This window comes from Podarcis muralis, chromosome 6, assembly GCF_964188315.1.
Source record: "Podarcis muralis chromosome 6, rPodMur119.hap1.1, whole genome shotgun sequence".
Classification (NCBI taxonomy): Eukaryota; Metazoa; Chordata; class Lepidosauria; order Squamata; family Lacertidae; genus Podarcis; species Podarcis muralis.
The window spans coordinates 79,573,138-79,586,133 of NC_135660.1; the positions used below are offsets into that span (position 1 = coordinate 79,573,138).

Sequence of the window (12,996 nt, forward strand, 5' to 3'; positions counted from 1 at the left end):
CCTACTGTTTGCGTCTCCCGGCATCACAAGAGATAGGAAAGGGAAGTTAAAAAGAAGAGAAGCCCGGCTGCTGTCGTCTTCAGGGTCCCGTTACGTCTCCCTGCCTGCAGCAGAGAGATAGGAAAGGAGAGAGAGACAGAGAATCCCTTTGCTCTCGTCGGGGTATCCTGTTTTGTGTATTATTACCGTGGAAACAGAAAAGCACACTAGCTGGTTGTACATGAGATGGACATAGGAGGAGATAGCAGAGCCCAATTCTCCAAGATTGGAAGGCGCTGCTGTGCAAGAAGAGTTTGAGCTTGAACCCAACTGCGCAACACGATTCTTGAAATGGTTAATTTTTTAACAACATTTTTGCTTCTTGAAAGTATTTACGACCCGCTCTCCATTCAAAAGTGCCAGGGTGGAAATGTACACAGTGTAAATTTGACATTTTTTATTAAAAAAAACCACAGCCAAAAACTTAAAACAAAATATAGACTTCAGTTACAAATAAAACCAGCACCAGCAGCAGAAATTCAAATGTGCAATACATCTTACCCATTCCCAGATGCCTGGGTTGTAAGCCAGAAGGCATTGTCCGTGTACTATTTCAGTCTATAGCTTTTATGTATTGTTGTTGTTAGTCGTTTAGTCATGTCCGACTCTTCGTGACCCCATGGACCAGAGCACGCCAGGCACTCCTGTCTTCCACTGCCTCCCGCAGTTTGGTCAGACTCATGTTTGTAGCTTCAATAACACTGTCCAACATCTCGTCCTCTGTCGTCCCCTTCTTCTTGTGCCCTCAATCTTTCCCAACATCAGGGTCTTTTCCAGGGAGTCTTCTCTTCTCATGAGGTTTTTATGTATTAGAATCATAGAATTGTAGAGTCGGAAGGGACCCTGAGGATCGTCTAGTCCAACCCCCTGCTATGCAGGAGCTGTGCCATACAAGGATTGAACCTGCAACCTCAGCGTTATCAGCACCACACTCTAACCAGCTGAGTTACACATTGAGAACCTGGATTGAAAAGTAACTAACAGCTAAATCACTCAGTAACCATGCAAACACGGGTGGCGCTGTCGGTTAAACCACAGAGCCTAGGACTTGCTGACTTGTTCGAATCCCCGAGACGGGGTGAGCCAGTGGCGTAGCTTGGGGGGTGCAGGGGGGCCAGCCGCACCGGGCGCAACATCTGGGGTTAGGGCAAATCCACAGGTTAGGAGGCGCAAATCCACGGGTTAGGGGGCGCAAATCCACGGGTTAGGGGGAGCAAATTACTTGCCTTGCCCCGGGTGCTGACAACCCACGCTACGCCACTGGGGTGAGCTCCTGTGCTCAGTCCCTGCTCCTGCCAACCTAGCAGTTGAAACGCACGTCAAAGTGCAAGTAGATAAATAGGTACCGCTTCAGTGGGAAGATAAACAGCGTTTCCGTGCGCTGCTCTGGTTTGCCAGAAGCGGCTTAGTCATGCTGGCCACATGACCCGGAAGCTGTACGCCGGCTCCCTCAGCCAATAAAGCGAGATGAGTGCCGCAACCCCAGAGTCGGCCACAACTGGACCTAATGGTCAGGGGTCCCTTTACCTTTACCTTTAACCATGCATAGGATTGGGCTGTAACGTTTGAGGCAGGGACATTTAATGCAAAATAATGATTAAAAGCATTTGGCCCAGCTTCACTTGCGAGTAATCACTATTCTAGGATTTCTAAAGAAGAGTGCAGTACAAAAGCCTGCACAAGCTTGCATGAGAAAGAAATGTGGTGGTAGAACACTCCCCACAGATTGTTGTGGAAGTCCACCAGCTATTTCTGAACATCTGTATTTGTGAACACTTGGTGTGCCCAACAGAAGTTGTATCACTTCTGTATGTGTCCCCTTCCTTCTTTGGTGTTGTTGCATGTCACTCCAATCTTCAAGCGGTGCAAGAATCCAGGTGTTCCCCCGAGGTTCAAGTTTCCTTTTGGAATGAGGCACAGCGGAGACTATGGTGTCTTTATGATATATGGGTTATTCACACTGAGCCTACAATCCCAGCCTCATCACCCTAAAAGGGACCTTTTTTCTCCCATAACTGCAGCCTTGGATTCAAACAGACATCAAACAGTGCTCTCTGACACTTTCTCCACCTTGCTGCCTTACTTCTAGGTCCTATCACTGCTCTGAAACTTTCTACTCTAAACCCTGGCTTTATCTGTTGGGGGAAGGACCCCCACCCACCTGCTGTCTTGCACCAAACCCCTTAATCCCCCTTAATGGCTTGTCACACAGGCTATCACCCTCACTAGGAGGCTAGCTTGGCTATTCCATGAATTGGAAGCCTTGATTAAATTCTAACACTTGCTGGATGCAGGGATTAAAGGGGTCTGGCACCCAGTTTAACAGCCTAAACAGTGTGTATGATTCCTACCTTTTTGTTGCAGCTAAGGGACCCACTTAGCTGTATATAATGGAGGCTGAAATTAGCATTAATTTCTTGATAGATGCTTGTATAATGTGGGTCAAAACAAGTACCTGTCATTTCTTGTTACAAGTGGACTATTGATGTGTTTACCTTAGTGGAAAGGAAAGGAATAAAAGGGTTTTTTAACCTATCTTTCAAAGGTGGAGGTTTGTTTTTAAAAGCCTTCCTTTTCTGAATACAGTAATGTGCAAGCTTATAAATTACCCACATTAATACAGATATCCAAAAATAAAGTAATGCAATGTAAACATTTCAACTTCATATATTCTTTTTCCAATTGATAACAATAAAAAACACAAAGAAATACTATCTATCCAAGAAGGAAGGAGATACAGAATCTTCAGGGAGATAGCAGCATAGGGCTAGAACACTGGTCCGTTGCTAGGATACCAAACAGCAGCATCCAGGCTTAACTGTTTCCATCTTTGGATATACACAGAGCTTATTCTTCTAGACAAGAGTGAAGAAAATACCAGTAAGGGTTTGGTCACCCTTGCATCAGGAACAAAGTTCTCCTCTTCATATGAGTGTGAGTTGTCCTTTAGTAAGTACTCTTTCCATGTTCTTAAGTAGATATCAAATGACAGTTTAGTACCTACTTAGTTTGTATAGGCTCTGGAATCTGCATTGAGCTAATTCAACCGAAGGTCAGTTTACACATCAGTGTGGTTGGATTACCTACCATGGGCCTGATCCATCCCAAAGTCTGGCTTCTGTTCTGTTCTGCAGCTCCTGTCCATTTTCACAGGGCTTATGCAGAAGGATTTCAGGGGTGGTTAGCACTAGCCTGAAATAAACTCTTAGGAATTGCAACCTTTAAGTTTCACAGAGCAAGCCTTTAATCATAGATTTCCACCCAGGTCAAAGCTAGCTATTAATTTATTGGTTTCTTTAAATATCTCGGCAACTTTTTAAACCGGTAAAGGTTGTCAAAGCAGCTTATATTTCTGTTTGTTAAATTACTGTAATGTACATCTATTATTCAAAATGTTTTCCTCCTCCTCCCACGGCTTGCCACCATTTTTAGATCCAAAAGGACTAATCGCCGTCACAGATACTTGGGAGAACTGAAAATGGAGACTGCATATCTCAAAAAATGCCTAGGCAGATGCTTGGCAGAGGGCCTTGCCGAGGTGGCAGAACGTCGGCCAGCAGACCCAATCCTGTACTTGGCATGGTGGATTTATAAATATCGGAAAAATATGGATGATGCACTCCACGTGAGTCCTCTGCTTCTACACTTAATATTGTCAGACACTTCAAATATTAAATACTAATGCTAGTTATTATATTAGGGGAACAGTCTTGTGTGTGTTAAGTGAAAACACAAGTATGGGCTTTGCATCATTTGATGCTTGCTGAATGGCCAGTTGATAATCCTAGAGCCATGAATGAGATAACACATACTTTCAGGGCAGGAGCTAAAATTACTTCCTTCCCATTCCCTGTCCTGGCATTCCTGTTATTAAATTAAAGGTGTTCACTACTGCCATTGTTAATAACGCTTGAGCAGAGCTTTACACCGTAGGGATGTCAAGGCTGAGCTATGCCCCTTTCTGCAGCTGGAGAGAGTCCTAAACAAGCAAAATTTTCAATTTTTTCAATTTCAATTTATTAATATTATTATTAGGCTAGGAACTGCGCTCCTGCTTGCTCTGCTTGCATATTTGTAAGCAGACAAGATATTACTGTGAAGTCCAGATACTTTTGCTTAGCAATAGATCTGAGCCTCTCATTTTCTGTCACCTGAACCTTTTGCTGCTCAGAGATGTGAAACTTCGTATCTCCTTTTCTGTTTTCTCTTATGCTGCCTTTTTAAAAAACCAATCATTTACAGAGGAAACTGGAAAGGGAAGATCTAGAGCGAGAGCGTGAGGAGGCCAAAAGAGAACTGGAAATGATCGAAAGAATGAAGGAAGAAGAACTTTTGTTTCAGCAGAAGCTTGAAGAAGAGAGGCAGGTAGGGCAGAGCAACCAAACAGAGAAAGAGTCAAAAAGCCCAAGCTGTGTGTGAGTGCTTCCAGAAGGGGGCATTATTATAAAGATCTGTTTTTCCCCCCTTTGTGGCTAGCATCCACACATTCCTGAGGACCAGGGGGTAACCTGAGCCTTCCATTGCATGAACAGAAGAGCATTGTGCCTGCAACAAGGGATTCTTTTGAATGTTCTGAGGTCATACACTGATAATTTTTGAGAGTTCATATCTCAGAGATGAATTAAAAGACACCAGCAGGGTTTGTAATGTTTGGGCAGAAATGTACTTTTGCGCTAGCTAATGCAATTTCATTTAATACACCTGTACAAGTCTGCTGAGAAGTAAATCTGGCTGAGTTCGGTAGGCTTTACTTCGAGGTACCTGTGTATAGGATTGCAGCCTTTGTGTACACCATGTGTGGATGGGTGGATATTTTTCCTTTGGCTGATCTCTAATCCCAACCCACAATTCATAAAGCAAAGCCAATTGGTCCTTTTTAAATGATATAAACTATTTATTCATACATAGGTCTGGGGGGAACCCTTGATTAAACATGGAACGAAGGCATAAGATTTTAAATTTTTCTGTGACCTTAAAGCAAGGAAGTGCAAAATTATATGATTTCTACTTTCATTGAGCAATCTAAACTGAACACCAGAGAAGTTGGCTCAGTTTGCACACAATGCTAAGTCGGCTGATGGGTCTCATTTTTTTGCCCCCCCCCCCCCCGTGCAAAAACTCCCTGCAAATCAAGAAGAAAGAAAGAAAAAAACTAGCACATCAAGGGAGAAATTCCTTTTCACCAACTTGCACTTTTGCATGATATGGCTGCAGGCACAAATGGAACGAGAACGGGAAGAACAAGAGAGATTAGAGAGAGAAAGAGAAGAAGAGCTTCTATTGGAGCAGAAACTACAAGCAGAGTTGGAGGTAGGATAAAATGTCATTGATGATCATTTCTATTTTGCATGCCAACACTCATCAAATAGCCGTCTCCCAAATTATGTTCTAGCAGCTTTCAGCTGAGGAATGGGCTTGTTTCTCCTGTGATCTGGGTCCCTCCCCCAAGTGTTCTTGCCTCCTGTGTTTGAAGTTTGGAGAGCATCTAGGTTAGGAGAGCCAAGCAAACCATGGTCAAGGATGAGTTTGCACATAAGGCTAAGCCATAGTTGTTTTCCCATCCTTTAAATTAGGACATGTGCAATAACAATAAGGGCCAATAACTGCTGGGCAGTGGAGCAGGGGGAAGTTACATATCACCAATTTATTTTAATTATTCCCAAAGAAGACATTTTTATGCTTTCGTTGAAAAACAAGCAAGCATCTAATCAGTCAGAATTGGCCTCTGCTGACTATGGTGGCTCTTTGTCTTAGTCACATTGCTCAGAGAATAGAGGGAGAAATTCAGTGGGTCTCAAGTGCTGCTGTGTGTCTCAAACAGGTCCCATTTGTTTCAATGAAATTTTTGTGCACAGGAGAGACTACCCATTCAGCTCAATGGTCTGAGAAAGGAGCTGGGGAATGGCTCGCATCTTGATTTTCGTGTGCTTACATATTTACGGCTTCATTCAGCTGAATACATCATAAAATCGCTTGGATTCGCCGTGGTATTGAAAATGGAATTTGAATTGTAGGCAAAGGCAGCTGCTGAGAAAGAGACACCGTCGAAAACCTTAGCTGAGCTGACCGACAAATATGGGGCTCCTCATCTGAGCAGAGTTGACGAGATAGATGAAATTGAACAATCTGATGTAAGTACGACCAGATTCCTCTAAGAAGGCCACTAGCGGGACACAAAGGCAGGAGCCGTTTCCTGTTGCATCTCTCCAGCGACTGGTTTTCATTGACATTTTGCCTCTGAATATAGAGATCCCATGGCGTTGTTGGTTTCATATGACCAACAGTCTTATTATCCTCCGTGAATTTTCCTAATCCCCTTTTACAGCTACTTAAGTAGTGACCATGGGACACAGGTGGCGCTGTGGGTTAAACCACAGAGCCTAGAGCTTGCTGATCAGAAGGTTGGTGGTTTGAATCCCCGCTACGGCATGAGCTCCCGTTGCTCGGTCCCTGCTCCTGCCAACCTAGCAGTTCGAAAGCACCTCAAAGTGCAAATAGATAAATAGGTACCACTCCGGCGGGAAGGTAAACGGCGTTTCTGTGCACTGCTCTGGTCCGCCAGAAGCGGCAGTCATGCTGGCCACATGACCCAGAAGCTGTATGCTGGCTCCCTCGGCCAATAAAGCGAGATGAGCGCCACAACCCCAGACTCGGCCACGACTGGACCTAATGGTAAGGGGTCCCTTTACCTTTAAGTAGTGACCACCATCTCCATGTCCTCTGGAAGGAAGTTCTCATTTCCAGTGCATGATTCCATTGAGAGCGTGAGCTACTGGTGTGACACTCTTGCCAGGGTTTCTGGAATACTAGAGTGTGGGCAGAAAGCAAGGAGAGCAGTGCTGCTCACCTCTGCTCTTCTTCTGGGGCAGTGATTTTCAAGCATTTTGCCTCCAGAGGACTGATACTTGCACATGGTCTGGGTGAGTGGAGGGAGAAAATAACCTCAGTCTCATCCCTCCTGTAGTGGCAAAATGCAAGGATCCAGTAATGAGAGAATACTCTCTGGTGCCTGGGTTATTATAGGGCCAAACTAGATATGATGGCAGAAAATCTGCCACAAACACAACAAAAAAGGGGTGTTATCTAGTTTTAATAATAAAGGGAGTGGTTGAATAAAGAGTATAGAGAGATCTCCCCCTATCTGATGCTTACCTCCCTGAAATATACTCAGAGTCCTGCAGTGATTTCATGCTCTTTATCACAGCTTGTAAAACAGTGATTGAATTGACCCCCAAACCTCAGGCTTTTATATACATTATTTACGCAATGAGTCCCATCTGATTGGCTGATTCTGCTTCCTTCCTGGAGCCTGATTGGTCTTTTCCTGCAGGCCAATCAGTTGTTGCATTCTCCGATCCGACCAGCCTAATAGGCTGATTAACTTCCTCCTAGAGCCTGATTGGTCTTCTCCTGCAAGCCAATCAGTTGTTGCATTCTAGGATCCTACCTGCCTATTGTTCTATGATCCAAACTTGGTACATAACATTCCCTGCAACGATCTCTCTAGGCAACTTTTTCCCAGTTGAGCTCATTTCTGATATTAGAATAATGGAATCGCAGAATCGTAGGACTGGGAGGGACCCCAGGTGTCATCTGATAAATTCTAAGAAACACCCCCTGAAATGTTTGGGTTGAGTTTTTGTTCACTGAGTAGTCTGACAGCCATTTAAACACTTTCCCCCCTGCTTTTTTCACAGATCATCTTAAAAGTTCCAATAAGCGATAACTTTCTCTCTTTCCCTCTTTTTTCTTGATTTCCAGCATGCACTGACTACAGTAGCTGAGACAGAGGAAGGAGAAGAGTCGCCTGTTTGAGAGATATCTTTCTCACCTGCAGCTGTTTATTCCAGAAACTTCAAGGGCTGCTACAGGTGTGGATGGCTGGTATTTGTTTTAGGGCTACTGATACAATGAATTAATGCAGCTAAAGAGCAAACTCCCACCACCAAAATATAAAATAAAAGCATGTTGTATAAGGTAGTCCCTGTTTACTTACCGGATGAGGCGGTGCCTTCATGTACAATATAACCCAATCACTAGTTGGGAATAAACAGAACTAAGAGCCCAACAGCAAGACCTGGTTCAAGTTAGGATGGTCCTCTCTGTTGTATTGGCACTGAGGTTGTGCCCAAGGTTGCCATGTCATAGACTTCAAAACACTGCCTCTCTGGGGAAGACCAGAGAGGGCAGAGAGCAGAGCAGATTCTAATGGGTCATGGGTCATGACTGGCATTGACAGAATCTACATCAGGCATCCCCAAACTCGGCCCTCCAAATGTTTTGGGACTACATTTCCCATCATCCCTGACCACTGGTCCTGTTAGCTAGGGATGATGGAAGTTGTGGTCCCAAAACATCTGGAGGGCCGAGTTTGGGGATACCTGAATTCCACATGGTCACTCATGGGTGGAACAAGACAGGTTTGTGGGTGGAATCAATAACAACAAACGTTTACTAGAGACACTCTGAAATTCATCTCTTAACACAGGCATCAGCATAAAGCCATGTTTTTATCATATTTCGTGCCATTTGGACCCCAACATTTCAGGTGTGCACATGGGGAATTTGCAATTCCCTAATGGGACTCCAGTTGGCTTCCTTTGCTGTGAAATTCTGAATAAAACAAGACACATGTACACAGAAGGCACCCAAAACAGAAGAGTTGCCCCTTTTATATTAGTAACAAAATAGGTGGAGTATGGTTTTTATTTTATTTTAGGATTATATGATTATATTTGGATGAAGTGGTGTTGCTGTTTGAAAAATATCTCCAGATATGTGGATTCCTCCCTCCCCCTCCCCCCTCAAATGGTGCTTGCAGGTTTATTTAGCTAAACCTGAGACCCCTTACGCAGACACTGAAAAGAATGCGTTGATAGTAATATGCTCCTCACAGCTGTTGCCATCCTACTAGTAAGGATGAAAACAGATATGAGGCCCAAAATAAGGTCAAACTGAATTAAGCAGTGTAACTAGATGGGCTCCTCTCAAAGCTGGAATTCTCTGTGTGCGTATCCACACGCTAAATGGAAGTTACACATAAACTTGTTCTTTATTAAGAGCCTGCATTGCAGAAGCTTATGTGTATTGAGCAAACCTTAGCCAACACAGTTGTGACTTTCTTTCCCATGTGTTGAACACTTAGGATATTATTTGCACCACAGTTAAATAATAGGCCACTTTTCCTACCTTGGGCAAGTGGCTGCTGTCAACGCAGAGTGGGGTAGTGAGGTTAGCCCTGTGCCCAGCTCACATCCATATATTGGATGCTACATGTAATACCAGGCATGGGAAATTTACCATGTTCCATGTTATGGGCAAGTGCATATTGGGCTTTATAAACCTACATTTAAGTTAGATGTTCTGTCTGACCCACGGAGGTGAGGTAAACCTAGGGAGTGAGGCAGGCATGCCCCAAAGCAAAACAGGCAGACAGGATTCAGCTGCCCCTTAGTGCCACACTTATGCCCACTTTGCAGAGATGTGCAAAGAGCTACAGTACAACCACAAAGAAGCAAATGGCCTGAGAATATCCAAATGCAGTTGGCTAACCAAATATTGCATCAACACAGGTTTTGGAGATCAGAATCCTATTATGTTTATTTGTATGTCATATTTCCATTATAGGTAAAAGGGTAAAGGGGACCCCTGACCATTAGGTCCAGTCGTGGCCGGCTCTGGGGTTGCGGCGCTCATCTCGCTTTATTGGCCAAAGGAGATCTTGGCGTACAGTTTCCAGGTCATGTGGCCAGCATGACTAAGCTACTTCTGGTGAACCAGAGCAGCACACGGAAACGCCGTTTACCTTCCCGCTGGAGCGGTACCTGTTAATCTACTTGCACTTTCGATGCTTTCGAACTGCTAGGTTGGCAGGAGCAGGGACCACGCAATGGGAGCTCACCCCGTCGCGGGGATTTGAACCGCCGACCTTCTGATCGGGAAGTCCTAGGCTCTGTGGTTTAACCCACAGCACCACCCACGTTCATTATATTATGCCCCAAATAGCTCACATATTCATAATCATCATACCAGTGAGTGCAACAAAAATCTATTCATAAAACATTGCGCGGAGCAATACAAGCTAACCTAATCAAACAGCTGTAGATGTAGAACAAGTACTTCCTAGTTTATCTGCGCAAGGAAACGATGAACCAAATGTGTTTTTCGGGATGGGTGCCATTTTTAATTAAACTTCCTAATATGTCAATACAGTGGTGCCTCGGGTTAAGTACTTAATTCGTTCCAGAGGTCAGTTCTTAACCTGAAACTGTTCTTAACCTGAAGCACCACTTTAGCTAATGGGGCCTCCTCCTGCTGCTGCTGCGCCGCCAGAGCACGATTTCTGTCCTCATCCTGAAGCAAAGTTCTTAACCCGGAGTACTATTTCTGGGTTAGCGGAGTCTGTAACCTGAAGCGCATGTAACCTGAAGCGTCTGTAACCTGAGGTACCACTGTATAGAGAAATCTGGATAACGTAGATGGAAAAAAGATCTCGTTGCTACATCTACACAATGGCTCCAATTGTGTATTTTTCATAATGTTTGATGGAGAGTCCGGAGTTACCAACTTTTGATTTCAAAAGATTTGGGCCTGGGGCAGAACAGGCAAAGCCAGGACAGAACCTGATGGGGCAGAGCCAATGCACGGCTGAGTCTGGCAAGTCGGGGTGGAAGCAGGATGGGTTCTGGTGCATTGGACAATCATAGAATTGTAGCGTTGGAAGAGACCACAAGCGCCGTCTCATCCAACCCCCTACAATGCAGGCATATTGTTACCCAATGTGGGGATCGAACCCTTGACCCTGCAATGAAGAGTCTCATGCTCTACTGACTGAGCGGAACCCAGCATAATTAGGCAAGCCATGGACCAGAGTTAGGTACGCTTGTTGCAGAATCCCAGTTTACTCATTTTCCAGACTTCTCCTGTTCCAGTTAGCTGGCCCAGAACCCTTAATGGCTGGCCCAGAAAAGTGTGGACTTGCTGGCAACCCTACACACGCATACCCAGGGACTAATAATTCGCTGAGGCTCCAAGGTTTGTTTCCTCCACATCTTTCCCTATGGACCTTGCCTTTTGAAACGCTTCACAGAAGCTGTGGGCAACATCCTGTACAAATGCAGTGACCCGTCACTTCTTGTAAGGTGTGACGCAAATTTCCATACGAGCATTAGTAGATTACAAGGTGTCACTTAACAACTATTTTGGAGTACTTGTTAAAGGAAGCCTGTTACCTGCTGTCAGAAAAATGAAGAAATGCACCAGTATTATTGCGCTTCCAGAGATTTGCCCAAGGCCGTATGATGTATCGGTGACGTGAATATGGCAGGGACTTGAATGTGGGTTTCCTGTGCTGGGCAAACAACACTTGACAACTGGCTCATAATGATCTAAGAGCCATTGTGAGTTCATCACACAACTTCAGGGAACAGGCTGGTTCATACACTGTGTCTGTAGGGTGTCCATGCACCCATGTATAGAAATATTGCTAGAGGTTTGTATGCGCTTGCCCACTGCTGCTAAAAAGTTTACTGCAAGCCACACTGGTCAAATGATCCATCCACCTTGTTTTGATGATGGACAAATAGCTAGGGTGGATATGTGCATCTCACAGGCATTTAAGCTCATAAACTTCAATTCACATTCAATATTTTGTAGCAGGTTCGAATCCCCACGACGGGGTGAGCTCCCGTTGCTCGGTCCCTGCTCCTAGCAGTTCAAAAGCACGTCAAAGTGCAAGTAGATAAATAGGTACCACTCCGGCGGGAAGGTAAACGGTGTTTCCGTGCGCTGCTCTGGTTCACCAGAAGCAGCTTAGTCATGCTGGCCACATGACCCGGAATCTGTACGCCGGCTCCCTCGGCCAATAAAGTGAGATGAGCGCTGCAACCCCAGAGTCGACCACGACCGGACCTAATGGTCAGGGGTCCCTTTACCTTTAAAGTTCATTGACTCCCATGCCTCAGTAACCATATATAGGTATATATTAGATTCTGGATTTATGCATGACCTGGGAAGCTGTTTGTACACTCCCATGATAATTTTATCTGATTGTGGGAAAAGATTTTGCTTTCTCAGATAAAATGCACTTCTTCAGTCCTTCACTAGGCAGTGTGTTTGTGGTTAAATGCAAGAGGCTTGATTGATAATAGGATCTGCAGGGGAAGAAACCGCAGGATGAAAGTGAGAGGAGTCAAGTAGCAAACCCAGACCCAGATCACAGAAATAAATCACATTCTGTGACACCAAACAACTCCAGTTCCCTGCAGCTGTGTCTCAGATGAGTTTCTGGGTGTGTGGGAAGAAACCGACCAATCGTTCCTCTGTGTTTTCACCCCACCTCCCAAACAGGCTCTTGAACACTATCTATTGGCTGCATTGCAGCACACCTCTTGGTTCATTATTATCTCAAACAATGTTGTTTTTGCTATTTGTACATGGATCAGAAAGAGAGACAGAGGCTAAAAAGGGGGTAGGAAGTGGACGGATTTATTTATTTAGCCGATAACTGTAAACTTGTGAAGAAACCAGCACTGGTGACCGGTTATGAGCATAGCGTGCTTTGCAGAGCGTTCATTTGTAACAGCAAACATGGAAGTTAAATGGAAGGAATTCAATTAAATTTAACAGCACTTGGAAGCGAGTACTGATGCAGTTGGTGAAACTTGCTTTGTTAACGCTCCTTATTTTGGAATATTGGAATATTGAAACATTTGGAATATTGGACACCTCCCCTTCCCAGGCCAAATATTTAATAGGGTCCACAACTCATCATGGTGGGAAAGGGATACCCAAGAGGAAGAAGAAGTCTTCTTCTTCCTGCACCCCCATATCTCCCACATTTCTTGCAAAGGGGCAAAGCAATAGGATGTATCCTAACTCTTGCTCTTCCTCCCTCTCCCATCTTTTAAGAGATATAGGTGGTATGGTTTGGGGAAGGAACATCTTCTGCCATCTGTG

General features: G+C 44.6%; 1 protein-coding gene across 2 annotated transcripts; it reads left to right on the plus strand.

Annotated features, from left to right (window-relative positions):
- The first annotated feature begins 2,798 nt into the window (after positions 1–2,798).
- On the plus strand, positions 2,799–8,015 carry DYDC1 (DPY30 domain containing 1). 2 transcript variants are annotated; one of them, XM_028729216.2, is made up of 6 exons: positions 2,799–2,973; positions 3,472–3,664; positions 4,282–4,404; positions 5,254–5,349; positions 6,054–6,170; positions 7,801–8,015. In XM_028729216.2, the coding sequence occupies exons 2-6, from the start codon at positions 3,518–3,520 to the stop codon at positions 7,852–7,854; spliced, it is 537 nt and encodes a 178-aa protein (XP_028585049.2). In that variant the 5' UTR covers positions 2,799–2,973; positions 3,472–3,517; the 3' UTR covers positions 7,855–8,015. The 2 variants fall into 2 exon arrangements, with proteins under 2 accessions (XP_028585049.2, XP_028585046.2); XM_028729213.2 differs by having other exon boundaries at positions 2,801–2,988.
- Positions 8,016–12,996: the final 4,981 nt, after the last annotated feature.

Coding starts and splice junctions, on each gene's coding strand:
- DYDC1 (XM_028729216.2), top strand. CDS start 3,518: ATGGAGACTGCATATCTCAAAAAATGCCTAGGCAGATGCTTGGCAGAG. Junction 3,665..4,281: donor ATATGGATGATGCACTCCAC/GTGAGTCCTCTG, acceptor AATCATTTACAG/AGGAAACTGGAAAGGGAAGA. Junction 5,350..6,053: donor AACTACAAGCAGAGTTGGAG/GTAGGATAAAAT, acceptor TTTGAATTGTAG/GCAAAGGCAGCTGCTGAGAA.